This window comes from Malus sylvestris, chromosome 8 (assembly GCF_916048215.2).
Source record: "Malus sylvestris chromosome 8, drMalSylv7.2, whole genome shotgun sequence".
NCBI classification, from domain to species: Eukaryota; Viridiplantae; Streptophyta; class Magnoliopsida; order Rosales; family Rosaceae; genus Malus; species Malus sylvestris.
In genome coordinates this window covers 27,288,113-27,308,998 of record NC_062267.1, presented here as the reverse complement: position 1 = coordinate 27,308,998, position 20,886 = coordinate 27,288,113, and the positions used below count along the sequence as shown (strand labels likewise).

The following is a 20,886-nucleotide window of genomic DNA, read 5'->3' as shown; positions in this document are numbered from 1 at the left end:
TACACTAGCTTTGGCTCGCTTTCAAATCTAGATTTGCACTGCTGAATTGGAAATTAATGTGGTGAAAATTGATTCATATAGCATGAGGAGGAACACTGGTGAAACTCTTTCACATGCAGGCTCCGATGCCATGTTCAGAGAGACAGGTCACAGTCCACCACTAACAACATCGATATTGTTTCCACTTAAATCACTCGTGCAATCAATAGGTGGGGGTTTTTATGATAAAGGCCTCGATGCAATTAGAAGTGGAATCATTTGATATAAGTTGTGATTTGTCTTATAACATGCCCGATTTGGGACTTGCTGCTTTATTCAACAATTAATACATACACATCCAACCAACAAAAGCCCTCGAAACAGGTTTCGAGTGACCCCTAAAACAAACGTTAAAACCTAGCTAGTTTAGTCACCCCTCAGAATGAACTAACCCAATGATAAAATAAACATCATAAGTTCCTTATATCATCATCCCTCTCAACTAAAGAAAATGTCACCACCAAACTCAGCTATTAGAAACAAGGGAATGATGCAATTACAAGACCAACAAGCAGGGATCCAACCGAAATGGCGAGCATAAAAGAACCTGAGCTTCCCGGAGCTGTTGTTTGCTCATTCCCTCCAGCAGACGACTCTTGTGCCCCAGCGCCACTACCTATAAACATACAAATCACTAATCTCAAACGGACAAGTCCACCAAAAGTTGAAATCAAAACAAATTTATGCCCTCATATAATTCCCATGTCTTTTCTTAAGAGGATGGGCAAACATTTTCTTATTACCATGCATAGTAAAGATAAAATAGTAAATGTGAAAATTGAAGACAAATTTGTATTTGTATTTATTATTAGGGATAAAATTGGAAAAAAGTTGAGTATGAACATTTAATATGGGATATTGATTTTTCAATATTTAATTTGAATAATGATATAACATGGGAAGGAAATGATTTCCCATTTCCAAGCCTCATATCATTTTCAAAGAAGATGTCAAATCTTAAGTGGAATGTAATCAAATTTAAAGGTAGAAGCAAGCTCCAACTAATATGTCAATCCTATTGACATACATTTTTCATACGTCAAATTTGACATATGAGAAAAGATGATGTCAAATAATTTTTAATTATTTTATTGTGTGGATCTCATTAATATACCAATTATAGATCTTGAAAATTTATTTTAATTGATTTCTTTTTAAAATGAGTCATACCAATATCATTTATAACAAAACAAATATATTTGTTGGGAAAAGAAAAAATCTAACATTGTCGCATCAGTCATTAAATTAATATTTATCCTTTGATATCTCCTTTCGAGATGATCTCATTTTCCACATTCTCATCCCACATACCAAAAGGCACAGAAATAAAGAGCGCAATGCAAAAATAGCTAGCTGGGGTAAGCGGAAATTGCCTCCTTTCGTTAAATCGAAGATTCTGTCGTTAAATTATGAAAGAGGCTTGATTCCTTAAAATTAAGGAGGAGAGTACTCCTCCTCAAGATGTTTTGTGGTCGATTCACGAAACTTCATGCTTATAGTAGGAACTGTTCATTATATGAAGAAAAAAAATCATTTAAAAATAAGATCTTTTAGTCAACTAAAAATACCAAATAGATAAACAGTTCGTAATCTTTTTATCGAACTCATTCTCTGTTTTTATACAGTTAAATGATTATTTTATTGATTATTTTGCATAAATGGTCTTTACAAAGTGCCTCATGATATAAATTGTACCGATTATAAGCATGAAATTCTGTAAATAAAAAACGAAGTGAATTGAGAAGCCAAGTTTATTTCTTAAATTATTATTCAAGATTAAAACATGCGTTTAATTCTAAACAGTAGCCTGTCGTGTAGATCAGGCAAAGTCCAGAAGAAGAATGCCTCAAACCAATCAGACAAGTTAATAAATAAATAAAAAATGGTTAATAAATATAATATAAATTCAATATTCTAGAGTGCTGTCCAAACCTAAGTATAATTAACAAAAGAAATAAACAATAAACAAAAGAATAAATTAAATAAATAAACAATAAGCAAAAGAATTAACACAAATATCGCAGCATTAAGATGATATTAAGAACATACCAGGGGCACCGGCCGGAGTGACAGATACTGAAAAAAATAACAAAACAAAGGGTTAAAAAATTGTAATTCATCAAATCTTAATTTCCAAAGAATCTAAAATAAAATAAATACATAAAAAGAGTATTTAGACAAGAAAGAAGAAAGACGGACATCCACAGTCGGCGACGGAAGGAGCGGAGACTTGGCAAGCGGCGGGGAGGGAGGTGGCCTTGGTGACGTTCAAAACGACGCCGAGTTGAGCACTGCTCTTGAAGGCCACACAGAGACAGGAAGCGTCGGCTTCGAGCACAGTCTTGAGGCCATTGCAGCAAGTCTCTGCTGGCTTCGTGGCGGTGCTCCCGTTCGACACAAACGGCAAACAGTCTGCCATGGTCGAGATCAGGCTAATGCAGTCCACCGACGGGGCCGGCGCCGCGTGCTGCGACGGCGACGCAGAGTCCCCGAGTCCACACACTAGCACCGCCACCACCACCACCACCACAATACTGATCCAAACTCTCCCTGCACCTCCCATTTTTTCTTGTGTTTCTGTTAAAACTCAAGAATCTAACAAGCAACAGAAGTAGGTTGTGAGTTGGGGAGAGATGGAGGGATGGAGGGGCTCTATACGTGTTTCGCATCGCGTGCTCCTGTTTCATGCCATTGTAGGAAAAACCTCTTTTTTCTATGTAGAAATTATTTGTACGCCCCATTTTTTTTCTCTTACTTAAATAAGATTTTCTTCTTGTCCACGTACCACCGATGATATATATGGAAAGGATCCTCGCCGGATCCTTTTGCTGGGGATTCTTGGGATTTTATGATCGTTCGGTCAAAAATCATTTCAAAATTTAAAATTTAAAATTAAATATAAATAGTACTTAACGAAAACTGATCGCACGATATACGATGAACTGTAACGATTGCGGGATCCCTAGGATCCCCAAGAAAAGGATCTTTCCCTGATCATCTGCGGGTAGATTTTTGTTATATTAGGATATCAATAGTAGGTTAAATAGTTAATTGTTATGAAGAATGGAATTGGTAGAGATTGTATTTTTACATAATATATAAAATGATAATTTTTTTTTCGCCACTACAATGAATGCAATCTGTATATAGTTTAAATTCGATATTGAAAGTTGAGATTAGAATACTAAATCAAATTATTATTCATTTTTTAGTATTAAATTCAATGATGATTGACCATATTCATTATTGACATTTATGAAATTCACACATTTCTCTCCATTTCCTTGTGGTTAGATTGAATAATGATTCAAAGAAAAAACGTTAAATCAACAAAAATACGCATAAAAATAAAATGTGTGGATATCATTTCACTTGCACATTTTTTGTCTAAGATTTTGAGTGAGCATGCCAACAGAGGCCAATTATGCCAAGTGAGCCTATTGACATATGTCATAGCAACACATACAAAGGCATGAGACTAGCAGCTACCCTGCCCAATGTCTATAGAGGCAACTCGTCGAGAGGCAGCTTTCAAGGGCATTTCAAAATTTCAAAAGGCAACACCCAATTCTTTCATAAAGGATTTATGAGTAGGGGGTCAGCTGACCCACCTTGTCCCAAGGTGGATCCGCCACTGGCCGGATATATGGCCCCGCACACCAAGTGTAATGCTAGTATTGATTGAAAACTTCAAGAAAAATTCAATTAATTATATTATAACACTTGGTGTATGAACTATGTTTCCAGCACACTAAAAATTTCTCGCAAGCATGGCATTCTTCAGCAGAATTGTGTTTGATTGTGAGCTCCTAAATAAAATCATCCTACACAACTTCCTAAAACCCAATGATCACACTCGTCAAATTTTCAAACAGCTTGAACCGCCAAGAAAGGACTGTTTTTGTGCCGCCAACGCTAAATCCAAAGAAGCAATATACACGGTATACTCTTTCAGTCTTTCTCGATCTAATTTTAAGTGATTGAAAATTGGGTTTGGTGATTTTTCTGATATTTTTGTATGTTTTAGCTGTTAATTGCCTTATAAAGTTTTTTTTTTTTTGGAATTTGTTTTTGAATTTTTGTTGCTGCAATATTTGTTGAACTGAAAAGGATTTGAAGGCTGATGCTTTTTTGTTCGATTTGCAGATTCAATATTGCATGTGCTGCTTTACCAGTATGTGAAATGTTAACACCTCTTAACTCATTTTACTCTGGCAAGGATACGAGAATTGCGTCCAAAACTCCCCAACTTCTATAAATATTTGGGAATGATGTCTTCTGAACCAAATACGAGATAGTTTCCCAACTTTTTAATCAAAATGTGGATTTGCTTTTTTGGTGAACGACTGACCAATTTCTCCTTTTCATGTAAATATTTGGGCTTGAAGAGTTCCAAGAGCTTGATTCACCCAATTTCTCCTTTTCATGTAAAAATTCTTTCAAAAAGCTTAAACATCTTTCAGTCCAAATAACATTAACCTTCTGTAACAATCTTTTATCCATTTGAGGCATTTTTTCATACAGTTTCTAATCCCGCAGCAACGTGCGGACACTATTTCTAGTAAAAAACTAAAAGTTAGAGAAGCAATATAAAAAACTAAAAGTTATAGCATTGTTTGATAATCATTTCGTTTTAGTTTAATTTTCAGTTTTTTTATTTTTTATTTTTAGTTTTCATCTTTTTTTCAAAAGTGAGAGTAGACCAAGCGAATTTTCAATTTTCAAAATAATAAAAACTAAACTAAAAATCGAAAACTGATATTTGAACTGAAATCAAAATGGTTATCAAACACGTTAAACTGACCAGCTAAATAACTTTTACAGTCCAATACTATTCATTTTCGTAGTTGCACGCTTACACAATTCCGGCATATAAGATTTACTCAACCTTATTGAGCCTGATATCTGAAGAGGGGCAGATTTTGAGCAAATCAATTTCATGTTTCCAAAAAATGACAATAATTCCAAAATCAAGCTAAATTTTAAAATCTCATAAATCTACATCATAAAACATTTTTTTGCACCCCAGTTCCAATACTGGTAAAAAAAATGACGTGCGGAAATCATTTTCTTTCATAAATTAAATGCATGAAACAATTTCCCACTCTATATCCATATATGCACAAGCCAAGAGTTTTCATTTAAAAGAGAACTTCAAAGCTTCCACATTAGCTACTCACTGAAATAATCAAGGACCGGAACTTTGACACCACAATTGCTTTAGACACACTACTTTTTTTATATAGAAGATACACATGATATTAGTTTCCTTTCGGTACTTCGCAATTGAAACAAATACAAAACACAGATAAATAAATACACAAGCACGTACTCGTGTGCACACATATATACATATACATATGTACTTACCGTAGAGTACCGATGGGTTTCTTTTCTACATATGACAGGATAACGACCACATCATCAAGCTTGCCGCCACTATATCTGGCATACCCAGATGCCTTGGCTGCATCAGCAAATGGGCTCCTTGTAGATTTAGATCGCCCCAACTCTTGAGCACTAGTGGCCAAGACCTCTGCTATGTCCTTTGAATAGATGCACACACAGACAACCAAAAGAAAATGGACATAAGAAGCCCCTACAACAAATAAAGCTATCTGTTTTGCCAGAAATCATGTTTTCCTAGCTCAAGATGCAGTCACAGGGTTTTGTTCTAAATAATATTCTGTTTTGCTGATAAAATGGGTAATTAGAAGTATTAAAGTTATTGAACGAAAAGAAGTGGCACCACCATTATCAAGCCGTATAAGCTCTTACGAAAAAGAAATACAGACAAGAAACAATTGAGACTGTGCACCTGTAGTTCCAATCTATTTTGCAGTGACTTCGATACAATTGAGGTGATCTCTTGCTCATACAAGTTGTTGAAGAGGCCATCTGTTGCAGTGACAACCACATCTCCCTCATCCAAATCAATTCGGTATTTCTGAGAACAGATTATCCTTGTTAGCATTATCTCTTACATCATGTAAGACAGTCAAGTTGCAAGAATAGTTGGTATAGTAAAAATTTAAAATATTCTGTTTCCGTCAGCAATTTGGAAAAATTTGTTGGGCACGTAATGCAACCGTACCTCTAAAAGTTTTGAGGGATCATCACCTCTTTCAACCCTTACTGGAAAATTGAACTCGTGAACCATTGGTGATGATTTTTTAAAGACAGCACCATTTCTAATTACAATAAATCCCGAGTTTCCAATGTTGGCCACATGGAGAGCCTGCAAAAGCAATTTTCATTACCCTTGAAAATCAAAATTTACAAAAATTACATTTCAAGGTTGTCATATGCAAATAAACAAACCATGGTTTAAAAAAGAACAACTTAAAATGCTATAGGAGGAAGAAAAAAACTATCGATAATTAGTAACATCACCCTCATGGGAGAAAAAAACCCAACTATAAATTTTTAGTGTTTGCATGGTACTAAAATTAGTTTGAGCTTGTTGAAAAGTCAAAATGGGTTGGGTTGTAGAATGTCTTTTTATAGATTGTGTAAGCATTAAGGGCGGCGGATGTGTAGACATGCCCACAGATGGAAAATAATCATAAACATCTGGAAATACTATGACAAAGGTAGAGAAACACGGAATAAATATAAAGTATCTATACCAAAAGGAGAACTGCATGAATGTTAGCATATAACACAAAATAGAATCTATGCATGACCTTTTATACTTGGGCCCGTATAAAAGTAAACAAGCACTTGTTTAAGGTATTAGCACGTTAATTTTGGATTTGTCCAATTCTCCCCTTTAGTTCCTCTCTCATGGGTACTTCCTTTAGGAAAGACCCAGAAATAATAATCTTAGGTAAGGAAAAGTTCATACCTGACCATCAAAATAAGCGACTAACACCGTGGATGATCCAGGAGATTTTGTTCTTGATGAGCCTCTAATAAGGAGTTCTTCTGGTTCAGTCAATGGTAAACCTTTGCAATCGGATATGAACCTTTCACAATTCTCCATGAGTTCACGAGCATATAGTCCAGGATTAACCCCTAAACATATCAGGAGCAATGTATAACAAATTTAGCCTCGATTTTGTCTAAACAGAGGTAGATAATTTAACAGGTAACAACAACAACGCCTTTTCCCTCTAAGTGGGGTCGGCGGTATGAATCCTAGAACGCCATTGCACTCGATTTTGTGCCACGTCCTCCGTTAGATGGATAATTTAACAGGCATATTGAATAAATTAGAAGAAACTTTTGACTTTTCCCCTTGCCTTCCCTTTGAAATAAGCGGGTCAACTAGCAGTAGATTTTAGAAAAAACTCTGCTTGTCAAACCATGGAAAAAAAGACTATTTAACAAAGGGAGATTGAGATGTAAGTATGGCTATCAGGCTATCAATTATTCAAAAATAGTGGGAACACTGAACCAAAAGCATGCACACAAAAAGACACAAGGATGCACCCACATACAAAAAGGTTTCATATTGTGTAACCAGCGGTGAATAACTTAACGGATATATTTGATAAATAAGTAAAACCATTTGGCTTTGGCAATGAAATAAGTGGGTTAACTAGTGGTAGTGTTTAGAAAAGAATCTGGTAGTCTAACACACTGAGATATAGGTATGGCCATCCAATATTCCTAACACTATTTATAGTGCAAAATTAAACTTAGAGGTGGTGATACCTTCTAGCGACCACTGACCCACTCCATCAGCCACACCTAACCAGTTTTGGCCAGCAACAAAGTAAGCATCCTCCCCACCTGTCAATGCCTGGAATTTATTAATTCTTGAATTATTCACAGTTATACTAAATGCAAGCCAAAGGTCAAATAGTACTTGGTTATGTACACAGGTTTGCAAGTATATGTGTGTGTGTGTCTAGCAGCGTATAAATAGATGAGAGTGAATTCAAGACAAACCAAACATAAAGCTCATTTTGAGTTTCTTATCAAAAAAAGAAAATAAGAGTTTTCAATATAATGAACCACTCTAAACTATCGAAAAGTTATATAAAGTATGTGTACTAAGACTGCATTTAAAACTTGAGAAGATACCTTTGAGGGATGGGGTAATAAAGCAGCACTAGAAGATAGTTGAAGAACAGCTGCAGGTACGTCCTCCCTGTTGAAGAAAGAAAGGGTCAGCTGTCCCAGTGTGCTTTATTGGCAAAAATCCTCACCAATAGACAAACAACATAGTGTAGGAAACAAAGCATGAACAAAAACATCAAGCCAGGCTTTTCCAAAAACCTAATCCCTCCACCAACATTACCAAGAACCGATTTGGTACAACAAATAAACTCATGCTATCCTTTTCCTTGCACCTATTGTACACAGACAGCTGGACCATTTTTTAACTCCTCTGGTGATTTCTACTGTCCTTGCATTTTTCATACAGAATATTAGATTTTAGAAGAAGATGAACTTCAAAAGCAGAAAAATATATGGATATTATTTATTTGAGGTATATCAAGAGAAAAACTAGCATACCCATCAGAAGCGCCCTCAACTGTATGGAATTCCACTATCTTAGAAGTTGATACTCCTGAAACGTCACTTCTATGTGCTTCACCCTCTGCGAATTCATCTTCTGAATTTGTGGAAGGGGCATTCTCAGCTAACTATGTACAAGATAAAACAAAAGCACATGAGGTCCTTAACATGAAAGAACTGTGTGATGTGCCAGACCAAAAAAACAAAACAAACATGTGCCAAATGATCCAGCTGCCAACTTGAGTCAGGCTATAAATTAAGAAAACATGTATAACATGTGTGCAGGTGTGCGTGTATGTGCAAATTGAAGGCTTAGATTTAATCCAGACATCTCTTGTATTGAGGTCTTATAAAACAAAATACAGCTCCCCCCACAGCTGAGTTTCCATATATCTACTAGTCTAATGTGCACATTTACGGTAATGACTAATTCGCAAAAAGGCACAAACCAGGTGCCATCCAAAAGAACTGGAAGTATAAAAGAGGGAACAAAGCAGACAAAATTTGGAAAATAAATTTCATTAAGTTTCATTTATGTAACAAAGATGAAATGAAAGATTGTAGGACTTTGAAAGCTTTCTGAATCCAAAATCCAAATTAGAAATTAGCTCCATGACCTTAATCACTTGAGATACCCAGTTGGTTTAAAAACAGCATGGAAGATCCCCTCAAATAACCATCTGAAAACTTTAACATTGATCTCAGCTCTCGGCAAAACAATGCTGCACTCGTTAGATTTATCAATATCATGATTGTGTTCCATATCCATCTATCCATGTATCTATTTATCTACAAATATATATGTGGTGTGGGTGTAATAGTCTATATTTCGACTAGGATTGCGAAATAGCTGACCAATTCAAAAGTTCTTAAACAAGTGAGGCAATGCAAGAATCAAGAGTTAATTAGTTTTACTAACCACGAAGGAGACTTGAGTCTCATCCGCTGTGGTTGTGCTCGCGGTTGTGGTTTGTTCACCACCACTGCCGCCAGTTGCATCTTCGGTGCTCGTCACTGAAACCGCATCAACAGCATTCTCCTCGGCCTTTGCGGCTCCGTCACAGCCACTTGCTCCAAAAGCATGGATTTCATTGCTGACTTGAGTTTGATCTGCTGTGGTTGTGGTTGTGGTTCTAATTGTGGTTTCTTCACCACCACCACCACCAGCAGTCGCACTGCCAGTGCTCGTCAATGAAACCACATTAACACCATTCTCGGCCTCCGTGGCGCCGCCAATTGCTGGATAAGCATGAGTTATATTGCTGACCTGGGTTTCATCTGCTGTGGTTGTGATTGTGATTGTGGTTGTGGTTGTGGCTTCTTCACCTACACCACCGTGAGTCGAATTGTCGGTGCTCGTCACTGAAACCGCATCAATAACATTCTCTTCGGCACCTGCACCGCCACCAGCCCCACTTCCTGTGCTTCCCAACAATGTTTGGCTCAATTCTGAATCTTGCACAGGATCCTCCAGATGACTACGAGCATCAATCTCTGTTTCAGTGGCAACAGATTTCTCGCTCTCGTCCCCAAAGCGGAAGAGAAAGCTACCATCTCGCAACTCTGTCACACACAATTCACAAAGGAGTTAAATAAATAACACTAGTAATTAATACTCTGTTTGTTTCCTGAGAAAATTGGCAAGCCACATACCGCTTGTGGAAATGATATCAAAGTTTGAGGAGGAGGAGGAGGAGGAGGAGGAGGAGGAGTGCGGCGGAAGCGTCGGCCGGAGCTTCGGAAATCCAATCGGAATTCTAGTGAGGACTGTTTCGTGCAAGGGTTTAAGCGGCGGAAGAATGTGGGTTGGAAACATGGCGGAGAAGCTCAACCCGCTTCTCACGAACGGATTACCCATTTTTCTTATATTATTGTTATTATGTCGATCATATTAGGCAATCTGTACATACATTTGTTTATTTATAGTGCCAAAAGTCCCAAATGCATGTTGCACAATTCATTATGTCAGTTTTTTTTTTCTCCTTTTAATATTGGTTTTTTCATGACATTGAGACAAAAGAAAACAGCTTGTATGATACGAATTTACTATCACAATAATGTTTTGTGCCAATAATATAAATCATTGCATAATTAGTACAGAATATCACGCGACGATAAATTTTGAGATACAATACCTCGAGAGAGGGGTAGCGACTGAAGGACATTATCTGTTGTGGATGTTGCTTGGGTAGTAATTAATGGGTGAGAATGACTCTCGCCAAGTCACATGTGCTCACGTGGCACGGATGTTTAAGGGAGAAAAACTTAGATATGTGGGTTCAACGACGTTTTGTGTCGATAGAATAAATTACATTTAAATTTTTGTTCCTATGTTCTTATTGTATTAGCATAGAGCGTCACGTGACATTGTACACAAGACAATGACACATCAGAAATGCTTATTCCTAATACTAGTGGTGTATCGATTGGTATCGAGATAAGCTATAGACGCACATAGAGACATCATGCTGTGTCTCCGGTCTTATTTGGTTACAAACACACGCTACAAAGTTTAAATGTGGGCTTAATCTAATATAACAACAAAATGCGCGGTAGAAAAGGAGAAAGAAAATAATAAAAAATCAGAAGTAGCTGTCGTTTTGGACCATTTGGTTATACTTTAGCACATTATCGTGGATGATATAATTCCGTCATTTTGCAAGGACCTTAATGATATTTTGTAACCTTAGCCTGTGGAGGGAGTGGCACGAAGACAAAGTGATAGTCCACGTGGTTGGAGGCAATGCATGCATGCGGATGGAGGGCTAGTTCTCATTGGTCCGAAATCTATCTAACACAACCTAGTCAGATTTCTTCATCCTAGCTGGCTCCTCCCAACGCCACCCTCTAGATTATCTCTCCTCTCCTCTCCTCTCCTCTCTCTCTCTCTCTCTCTCTCTCTCTCTCTCTCTAAAACTCACGGAGATAAAACACCACCACCCAAACAACCCTCAAACATTCATTGCCACCAGAAAAACTCTCGAGTCTCTGTTTTTGCTTAGTGAGAGAGAGAGAGAGAGGGGGAGAGAGAGAGAGATGGCGGCAACCACCGGTGCAGTGCTCAACGGGTTGAGCTCGGCGGCCTTCTTATGCGGAGGCAAGAGAAGTCAGGCCTTGCTCTCTGCTGCCACCGTTGGAAGCAAGGTTGGCGGTGCTTCTCCTACTCCTAAGAGGTTCATTGTGGTTACTGCTGCGGCAAAGAAGTCTTGGATCCCGGCGGTTAAAGGCGGCGGCAACTTCATCGACCCCGAGTGGCTCGATGGCTCGTGAGTTTCATATATTATCATCCACATTATAATTGTTCTAAGTTTGTCACAGATATATGTATGAATCTGATCTGATATACGCGTGCAGGCTTCCAGGTGACTACGGTTTTGACCCACTAGGACTTGGCAAGGACCCGGCGTTCCTCAAGTGGTACAGAGAGGCGGAGCTCATCCACGGCCGGTGGGCAATGGCGGCAGTCGTTGGCATCTTTGTTGGCCAGGCCTGGAGTGGTATCCCATGGTTCGAAGCCGGAGCTGACCCCAGTGCCATCTCACCGTTCTCCTTCAGCTCACTGCTCGGCACTCAACTCTTGCTCATGGGATGGGTGGAAAGCAAGAGATGGGTGGACTTCTACAACCCTGAGTCCCAGTCCGTCGAGTGGGCCACACCTTGGTCCAAGACCTCGGAGAACTTCACCAACTCCACCGGAGAGCAAGGATACCCGGGTGGCAAGTTCTTCGACCCCTTGGGCTTCGCCGGCTCCATCCAGGACGGGGTTTACGTTCCAGATAGCGAAAAGTTGGAGAGACTGAAACTGGCTGAGATTAAGCATGCAAGGCTTGCTATGGTGGCTATGCTCATTTTCTACTTTGAAGCTGGGCAAGGAAAGACGCCCCTTGGTGCTCTTGGCTTGTAAACCATTTGGCATTTACTTTTCAATATGTAGATATAACTAATTACCCAATTTTTTTTTATCCTTTTCAATTTAATTGCTACTTAAGTGTTGTTAACGGCGAGAGATTTTTCAGTGTGACCGATACACGAAGTGGTACACCACGTGTCACTATACAACTGGTGGAATATGTGTGCTAAAAAGTTAATAACTTAAAAAATAAAATTTCCCACCACTCTTATTAAAACACGTGGTGTACCACTTGTGTTCCCGTCACAACTAAAAATTTCTTGTTAACGACATCTTGTCTTCGTAATCATGGCGTGAATTAACCATAAAAATCTCTTAAACACAATTTAAACTGCCAAAACGTTTACACGCAAGAGAGGATAAAAAATAGAACAATCCTTAGCTACTCAAAGATGAGTAAGAACTCCTCAAAATTTCTCAAAATTGTTCGTTGCCAATTTGTAGAACTTCGTATTTATAATCAGAACCGTTCATATTATAAATCACCCTATAAAGATCGCCTCAAAAAATCAATTAAAACTACGGTTGTTTAGTTATCAAACTGTTTAAAAACAAATGAACGGTATTGGTAAAAGTATTACAAACCGTTTATGTATTTGCTACAATAGATTGACTAAATGACCTTAGTTTTAATTTAGGGACATTTTGGATGCGGTCCCTAGCTATCAATATTCTTTGATTGAAACCTTGTTAGTTTTTAGTTTTTGATTGAGGTCCCTGACATTAATATAATAATGTAAGTTACTATATTTTTAAATTAAAAATTAAAAATTGAAATTTGTAATTGTTTATATTAATGAGATTTTAAATAAAACCCATAATTTATGGGATTAAAAATAATAAAATATAAATTATACTCTCTATTATATTGTGTGTGTGTATACATATATGTATGGGTACATTAACCAAAATTAACAAAAAAAGGTATTGTACCAAAACATGGATACATTCTCAAATCAACGAAAAAGAATGTACCCATATAATTTTAAACATGGATTAAAAAATTTGAATGGATTTTATATTAAAAAAAAGGTACATTTTACATATAACAAATTGATATATTTGAGAATGGGTACATTTAAGATTTAAAAAATTGAAAAATTATATGAATGGGTACATTTAAGATTAAAAAATTGAGAATCTTTTTATATATATATATAAAAAACTAATAGGTACAAACTTAATTTAATTTAATTTTTTATTATTTTAGAAATGTTTGAATTGAAAATTAATTAGAAGTTTAATAGAGGTGTGAGTATTAAACCCTAAATTAATTACTAATTTTTATATTAAAAATTATATAATAAACATGTAAATTCATTATCACATTAATGATAGGGACTTGAATCAAAATTTGAGAACTAATAAGGTCTTAGTCAATGAACAGTAAGAACTAGGGACCGGATACTAATTTTCCCTTTATTTTTTGCAGAAATGATCTTTACAATGTGATTTATATTATGAACGGTTCTGATCATAAACACAAAGCTTTATGATTAAAATACTAAGAATTTTGAGTAAGAGTTCCTACTCATCTTTGAATAGCTAAGTATTATTCTAAAAAATAAAGCGAGAAGAAAAAATAGTATGAGTCAAGTGAGAACACATGAAACCAATTTTAGCAATGAAATTACCGAAAATATTGAGATCAGTCACCACCGGTACCGGTAGCCATCAGAAATTCTCCCTCACATACGACTTCACCTCCAACGTAGGCCTTGCCTTCCATCTTTGCAATTCCAAAGCGTTTCTGCAACTTAATAAGCGTCATTCTCATCACTAATGTGTCACCGGCGATCACTGGTTTCCTGAATCGAACTTTGTCAATTCCGGCAAAAAAGAAAGTGTCACGAGAACCTCCCACTTCATGTTGTAGCATAACCAAGCCACCAACCTGTGCCATTGCCTAGATACAACAAGCATTGACATATATCATTAGTAATCAAACACAGCAGCCAAGTGTTAACAGGAAACTTAGTCAACTGCAGCAATATGCATTATCATGTTGTTAAGATTACAGGATTTTATCACATGAATCGATACTGCAATGAGCTTCCGAAGGACATCACATGAATTGATATTGCAATGAGCTATCAGCCAAAGAAGAACAACTATAAACTTGCAAGGACCAAAGGTGGGATGAAATGGGTTATAGAGTAAAGAAAGACAGAAAAACTTGCAAGAAAAACCCCAGAATCTTGGATAGCACATAAACTTCTATCAAGAAGAGAGGATGCAAGACAACATTAATAACGCATCACAAACCAGACCAATTGATAGGACAGAACTAGTTCACAACAAGGTTTCTTGGGGATCAAATTATATAGGTCAAAGTAGTACAATCAATTCACAATTCTATTGCAAAGACTCATGGAAACGTTGAGATCTTCCATAACCACTTCCCTGCAATCCTTAAAAACCGCCAAATAGATGCTGTCCAGTGCAGATGATTTCTAACTGCCACACTCAAATATTGCACTACCAAACTCTTCCTTCAAACGATCGCTCTTACCAAGCTTCCTTCTCATTTATAGGACTCCAATCTACGTGCTCTAGTTTAGAAACACGCTCCAAATTCTTTCAAAAGCCAAAATCCCAACTCAAGGATATTTCAAAGACTAGAAATAGTCTTATAATGAAACCTTAGATATATCGGAAAGCCTGGGAAATAGATTCTGTACAGAGTTTTCACCCAGCCACCCTAAATTCAATGTCATCTTCCCGTCCAAGGACAAAATGACAACACCCCGAATAAGAATATAACCCTGGGAAATATCTTTCCGAGGACTACAATTTGAGCCATTCAGAACTATCTTGAGTTCTTGACTAGTTCGGATTAAGAAAATCTGCAACTATCCTGGAATCCTATATGAACTAGTTGGGATTAAGATAGCTTGGTCAACATTTCAGTTGATGATCAACCAGCATAGCCACCAGGCAATCCCCAAACATTATACAGAATGCCAATACAAGTTAGCCACTCAGTTGTATCCGACAAGTCACGTAAATATGGTATTTACACAAATGTCCTCTATCGTTTACAATAACTACATGTTAAAACACATACACTCACACAACACAAAAAACTCGAGAAATAAAAAAGTGAAATCTACTCCCATGTTTTCATTTTACTGTCACTCAGCGACACCATCTCAGTAGCATTGACATGTCCTTGACTTAGGAAAAAGAAAAGGCTTAAAATTGTGCAGAGTGGACCATGCACAACAACTTGACATGCGTGTTTTTGCACGGGAGTTTTCTAACATTCACTATTAATTTTACACTTTTAACATATCACTAATTATAGCCGACCCCACTTAGTGGGAAAAGGCTTTGTTGTTGTTGTTGTTGTAACATATCACTAATCTTGCTATTATTTTCGTTAGCTGTAGATCAGTACTCTAGATAGATTAGCGGAAATCATGTCCCTATGTTGTTTCATACGCTGCTTCTATTAATGAAAGCATGTTTCTGCTAATATATACTTATATAATACACAAGCACACACAAATGTACCTTATTATTTGTATTGTTTGAGGATAATGCATGTAAAGAGCGGCCTATCGTTTAGTTTGATAACGAAAAAAAGGATTACCTCAACCATGAGAACACCAGGCATAATCGGCCTCTCGGGGAAATGCCCAGGAAAGAAATTATCATTGATGGTGACATTCTTGATTGCAACAGCTGAAACTCCAGCATTGTATTCAATCACTCTATCCACTAACAGAAACGGAAACCTAAACCACCACCAAAACCCGATCAAACAAAATGTAGACTCAAACTAATTCAAATGATTTGGAAAAGAAACCGAGGGCGAGCTTTGGCGCAACGGAAAGGTTACTTCTTTGTGACCGAAAGATCACGGATTTGAATCGTGGAAACAGCCTCTTTGCAAGGGTAAGACTGCATCCGTTCCCCGACCCTCGCAATGCGGAGCCTTGTTGGCTTAGGATCGCCCCTTTTTATTTGAAAAAGAAACAAAATTTCGCAGGAAATGGTGCAGAAAAAGGCACTGACCGGTGAGGCAAAATATCACGAATTTGATTGATGTCCATGACGGTAGGAAAAGCCTCATATCCTGCACAGATGGAAGTTGTAGTGGGGTATGATCAAAGAAATAAAAGAACAGAAAAGAGAAAATCAGTTCAGTTCTTACTGAGCTCAATGGGGGTGGAATCTTTATCTTTCGCAGCGTCGGCGGAGCAATGGGTGGTGGTTGAACTCCTCCTCTTAGTTTTCAAATGCGGCAACGGCAGCAGACACCTGGGAATCGTGACGGCGACAGAGATTCGGGATGGAGCATTTGGGCGGTGAATGAGCGGGGAGTGGCAAGTGAAGGAGGTGGAGGAAGCTGCGGTCGACATTGCTTAGGAGGGGTGATCTCTCTCTCTGTCTCTGTGTTAAGAAAGTGAATGGAGGGGGAGCATTTAAGACGAAGGACGACAGTAACGAGGTTGTTTATGAGAACGGCGGACATTACTAAGTTGTTTAAGGTTGTTGACCAAAAGCAATACTAATGGCCCCTTTAAGGGGGCGTGGACATTACTAAGTTGTTTAAGGTTGTTGACCAAAAACAATACTAATTGACCCTTTAAGGGGCGTTTGTTTAACCGGATTAGAGGGGACTAGATTAGATTAGACTGTAGTTCCTTGTTTGGTTTGGACAAGGATTAGGTTTAATGAGCTTAAGTCGGACTCGCTCGAATTATACACCTCATTATGAGTTCTTAACGAGGATCCCCAATTTCGGCTGGACTCATAAGCCCTTATCCCTCCTTTCACATCGCTTGTCCAAGAACCCCAGCGTCGCACGTCCTGCTCGTCGCACATCGCTCCCTCCTTGCCCTGCTCCCTCATCGCCGTCCTCCTCACCCTCATCTCTGCGTCTTCCCTCATCTGCATCTGCTCGTCCTCATCTGCTCCGAGTTGTCTGGTAAACTTCGAATCTTCGATTTATTTTGTCGATTTGTTTTGCAGATCGTGATATTACTAAGCTTTATTTGATTTTGTTGTTTTGGGTTTGAGAAATTTTCAATCATAGACTTCTGCACTTGAACAAATTAGGGTTTTGATTTTTAGGTCAAATTGAGATTAGAATTTGGGGTTTTCATATTTCAACTTTTCTTTCAAATCCGAACTCAGAAACCATGCTTGACCATAAAATCGACAAGTTTCTTTTGCAGAAGGGACACATACTTCCATCTCTGTTATGTTAGCATAAATCTGTGTGGTTTTTCGTTTTTATGTTCTTGGTTCACGAATCTTTACCAGTTTCTCTTTTTATTTTATTAAATTGCATGTAGGGTTGGATGTTTGTGAATTGTTTGGATGAGAAATTATGTGAGATGAAGAAATTTTTGTTATGCACTCTTTAAATGGTTTGTGGTTATGTTGAAAGTCGTATCCTCTGTTTGGTTTTGTTTATGCATTTTTTGATTTCCTTTTACCTTCCTCGGAGGACCTTCTATCGCTCTTAAAGACAAACCCTATCAAGAAAATAAAACTTAAACTTGTACCCTAAATAATCAATCATGTGAATAAATGTGATCACTGGAGAAAATTAAGAGAGGTTTTCTTCCAAGTTCTCTTCGAATCAATCCTTTTTTATGTCGTCTGTTCAGAAATTTGAAGTGGAGATGAGTAGTTAAAGGTGATGGCTTTCTTTTACCATGGAACTTTCTCGGACTACCTTGTTTGAATGGCATTGGAGATAGGCAGGAATCAATTCCATATGTCCCGTCAATGCCCAACCATGATATTACAATGAATGTTTTGTACCGTGTGGGGTTGATACTGAACTTCAATATTCTGTGGGTGCAGAGAAGAGGAGCATAAATGGAAGTGGCCAGTGCTCAGAACCCAAGGGAAAACAAGTAACAAACGACTCAAAACCCTCGAGGCTAGAAGAAGGTATAATTCTTAAACCCATACATCAATTTTCGACATGAATCTATTGAATGTAGTCCTTGGATGTGTGAAAGTCTGCGTTGCATCTCTGTGAATATGACTTCTATGATATTATAGAAAAACCAAATTGTTTAGGCAATGTAAAAATACGGCTGTTGATGAAAGAAAATTTTAGCTTTCGAGGATTTTCAGTAAGCTGATTGGATCTCTTTAATCTCGTCAAATGGAGCATTCTCTCCTCGGTTGAACTTAACGTTAAGCGCAACTGAGTTGGCAACTCGAAATTTCCATTTGGAAACGCTTACTGATCTCAATACCCTGGATATCCAAGCAAACAAAAGTTAAAGGTCCAGTAAAGCTTAATAGTTAGAAAGTATGAGCGGGAAGTTGGAAAGCACCTATAGTAGTGCAATCTATGGCTAAGTTTCTAGGCCTAATATTAAAACAAATGAATCACTTCACGCAGCATAAGAATGAAGAAAAATAATCACACCATAGTGATTACACACATTGGTTCATACGCTACAAGCACAAACAAACTATTAAATTGGTATAATTTGATTTCGGGCTCATGAACTGTAATGATGCAGTTAGTTGTGACTTAGCTGCTTATTTTGGGGCTGTTGATGCAGTTAGTTGTCTCAGAATTCTTTGTATACCTTTTCTTTTGATCTAGTTCATTTGATATTATAATCACTTCATTTCCATCACCCTTAAATTACAGTAAATATTACATATATAATGTCCTCATTTTTTTTCCCTTTTGTTTTTTGTTTGGATAGATATGGATCAATGGAAGCTTTTATTGATCTTATTGTTAGAGATGTCTCATTTAGAGACAATTTTCATTTGTACGATTCTTGTGTTGCTGATGCTAAGGGCCAAACAAAGACATGTTGAACGACGCACTTTGACTAACCGTTCACTTGTTAGACGAGAAATTAGTTTGTGTTATCTGAATGGTATAATAGGGAATACTGATATTGAATGTGTCAACGAATTGAGAATGGATAGAAGGATTTTTGGCATATTATGTGACTTACTTCGTCAAGATGGGAGGGTAAAAACTGATGGTTTGGTGTCTGTAGAGAAGCATGTGTGTATGACTTTACAAATACTAGCACATCATACTAAGAATCGTAGTGTTGGTGATAGATTTTATAGGTCGAGAGAGACTATAAGTAGGTATTTCAATAGTGTATTGCAATGAATTTTACGATTACATGGTATCCTACTAAAAGTCCCTCAGCCTATGCCTATTGATTCTACAGATCCTAAGTGGCGATGTTTTAAGGTATGTTGATAATTTTTTTCGTTTTCCCTAAGCTTTAACTAAAGATTCCCTTTGTATAAATTAACAAAAGCTTATTTTTTGTTTAGAATTGCTTGGGAGCATTAGATGAAACACACATTGATGTACATGTACCTGAAATTGACAAATCAAGATACCGAACAAGAAAGGGTCTAGTCGCAACTAATGTGTTAGGTGTGTGTTCAGGAGATATGCAGTTCATATATGTGTTTTCGGGGTGGGAAGGTTCCGCATCAGACTCTAGAGTGCTATATGATGCAATTACTAGGCCTAATGGTTTAAAGGTACCAGCGGGTAAGGCTACTAGTTAGTCTCAACTTTGTAAATTAGGTCTAGTTTTGTTTGTGAACTACAAAATACTAATAAGGTCTTTTTTTATTAGGTTATTATTACCTTGTAGATGGTGGTTATACAAATGGTGAAGGATTCCTTGCACCCTATAGAGGAATACCTTATCATTTATTTGAATGGGAGGGACGAACACCTTCCAATAAGGAAGAATATTTTAACATAAAGCATTCTAAGGCAAGGAATGTAATTGAATGTTGTTTTGGCTTGCTAAAAAGAAGGTGGGGGATACTAAGGAGTCCATCTTTCTATCCGATAAGGACACAACAACAACAACAACAACAAAGCCTTTTCCCACTAAGTGGGGTCGGCTATATGAATCCTAGAACGCCATTGCGCTCGGTTTTGTGTCATGTCCTCCGTTAGATCCAAGTACTCTAAGTCTTTTCTTAGAGTCTCTTCCAAAGTTTTCCTAGGTCTTCCTCTACCCCTTCGGCCCTGAACCTCTGTCCCGTAGTCACATCTTCGAACCGGAGCGTCAGTCGGCCTTCTTTGCACATGTCCAAATCACCGGAGCCGATTTTCTCTCATCTTTCCTACAATTTCGGCTACTCCTACTTTACCTCGGATATCCTCATTCCCAATCTTATCATTTCTCGTGTGCCCACACATCCCATGAAGCATCCTCATCTCCGCTACACCCATTTTGTGTACGTGTTGATGCTTCACCACCCAACATTCTGTGCCATACAACATCGCTGGCCTTATTGCCGTCCTATAAAATTTTCCCTTGAGCTTCAGTGGCCTACGACGGTCACACAACACGTCGGATGCACTCTTACACTTCATCCATCGAGCTCGTATTCTATGGTTGAGATCTCCATCTAATTCTCCGTTCTCTTGCAAGATAGATCCTAGGTAGCGAAAACGGTCGCTTTTTGTGATCTTCGCTAGATTG

General features: G+C 37.7%; 5 protein-coding genes across 6 annotated transcripts in view; 2 read left to right on the top strand and 3 right to left on the bottom strand.

The window, feature by feature from the left end:
* LOC126631943 (uncharacterized) overlaps nucleotides 1-20,886 on the top strand; it is a 33,864-nt gene that overhangs the window by 8,712 nt on the left and 4,266 nt on the right. The window lies entirely within an intron of this gene.
* LOC126631946 (non-specific lipid transfer protein GPI-anchored 31-like) lies at nucleotides 258-4,378 on the bottom strand. The gene is made up of 4 exons (XM_050302164.1): nucleotides 2,949-4,378; nucleotides 2,239-2,876; nucleotides 2,089-2,115; nucleotides 258-655 (listed from the first exon to the last, which is right to left on the bottom strand). The coding sequence occupies exons 2-4, from the start codon at nucleotides 2,600-2,602 to the stop codon at nucleotides 513-515; spliced, it is 534 nt and encodes a 177-aa protein (XP_050158121.1). The 5' UTR covers nucleotides 2,603-2,876; nucleotides 2,949-4,378; the 3' UTR covers nucleotides 258-512.
* On the bottom strand, nucleotides 5,255-10,419 carry LOC126631931 (probable protein phosphatase 2C 71). The gene is made up of 9 exons (XM_050302140.1): nucleotides 10,162-10,419; nucleotides 9,428-10,071; nucleotides 8,506-8,636; nucleotides 8,071-8,137; nucleotides 7,699-7,786; nucleotides 6,887-7,056; nucleotides 6,134-6,277; nucleotides 5,858-5,986; nucleotides 5,255-5,585 (listed from the first exon to the last, which is right to left on the bottom strand). The coding sequence occupies exons 1-9, from the start codon at nucleotides 10,364-10,366 to the stop codon at nucleotides 5,406-5,408; spliced, it is 1,758 nt and encodes a 585-aa protein (XP_050158097.1). The 5' UTR covers nucleotides 10,367-10,419; the 3' UTR covers nucleotides 5,255-5,405.
* LOC126631942 (chlorophyll a-b binding protein CP24 10A, chloroplastic-like) lies at nucleotides 11,410-12,506 on the top strand. The gene is made up of 2 exons (XM_050302155.1): nucleotides 11,410-11,774; nucleotides 11,863-12,506. Exons 1-2 carry the CDS (start codon nucleotides 11,545-11,547, stop codon nucleotides 12,410-12,412), a joined length of 780 nt encoding a protein of 259 aa, XP_050158112.1. The 5' UTR covers nucleotides 11,410-11,544; the 3' UTR covers nucleotides 12,413-12,506.
* LOC126631944 (uncharacterized) lies at nucleotides 12,717-16,889 on the bottom strand. The gene is made up of 4 exons (XM_050302160.1): nucleotides 16,578-16,889; nucleotides 16,439-16,499; nucleotides 16,014-16,158; nucleotides 12,717-14,324 (listed from the first exon to the last, which is right to left on the bottom strand). The coding sequence occupies exons 1-4, from the start codon at nucleotides 16,783-16,785 to the stop codon at nucleotides 14,067-14,069; spliced, it is 672 nt and encodes a 223-aa protein (XP_050158117.1). The 5' UTR covers nucleotides 16,786-16,889; the 3' UTR covers nucleotides 12,717-14,066.

What these genes read in the sequence shown, in the direction of transcription:
- LOC126631946 (XM_050302164.1), bottom strand. Translation starts at nt 2,602, where the DNA reads ATGGGAGGTGCAGGGAGAGTTTGGATCAGTATTGTGGTGGTGGTGGTG. An exon ending in TTCCGTCGCCGACTGTGGAT is followed by an intron (nt 2,116 to 2,238) that starts GTCCGTCTTTCT and finishes TATTTTTTTCAG; the next exon opens with TATCTGTCACTCCGGCCGGT. An exon ending in CACTCCGGCCGGTGCCCCTG is followed by an intron (nt 656 to 2,088) that starts GTATGTTCTTAA and finishes GTATGTTTATAG; the next exon opens with GTAGTGGCGCTGGGGCACAA.
- LOC126631931 (XM_050302140.1), bottom strand. Translation starts at nt 10,366, where the DNA reads ATGGGTAATCCGTTCGTGAGAAGCGGGTTGAGCTTCTCCGCCATGTTT. An exon ending in GGGTCAGTGGTCGCTAGAAG is followed by an intron (nt 7,057 to 7,698) that starts GTATCACCACCT and finishes TGATATGTTTAG; the next exon opens with GGGTTAATCCTGGACTATAT. An exon ending in AAAATAGATTGGAACTACAG is followed by an intron (nt 5,586 to 5,857) that starts GTGCACAGTCTC and finishes ATCTATTCAAAG; the next exon opens with GACATAGCAGAGGTCTTGGC.
- LOC126631942 (XM_050302155.1), top strand. Translation starts at nt 11,545, where the DNA reads ATGGCGGCAACCACCGGTGCAGTGCTCAACGGGTTGAGCTCGGCGGCC. An exon ending in CCCGAGTGGCTCGATGGCTC is followed by an intron (nt 11,775 to 11,862) that starts GTGAGTTTCATA and finishes ATACGCGTGCAG; the next exon opens with GCTTCCAGGTGACTACGGTT.
- LOC126631944 (XM_050302160.1), bottom strand. Translation starts at nt 16,785, where the DNA reads ATGTCGACCGCAGCTTCCTCCACCTCCTTCACTTGCCACTCCCCGCTC. An exon ending in TTCCACCCCCATTGAGCTCA is followed by an intron (nt 16,500 to 16,577) that starts GTAAGAACTGAA and finishes CCATCTGTGCAG; the next exon opens with GATATGAGGCTTTTCCTACC. An exon ending in CTGGTGTTCTCATGGTTGAG is followed by an intron (nt 14,325 to 16,013) that starts GTAATCCTTTTT and finishes TGTTGTATCTAG; the next exon opens with GCAATGGCACAGGTTGGTGG.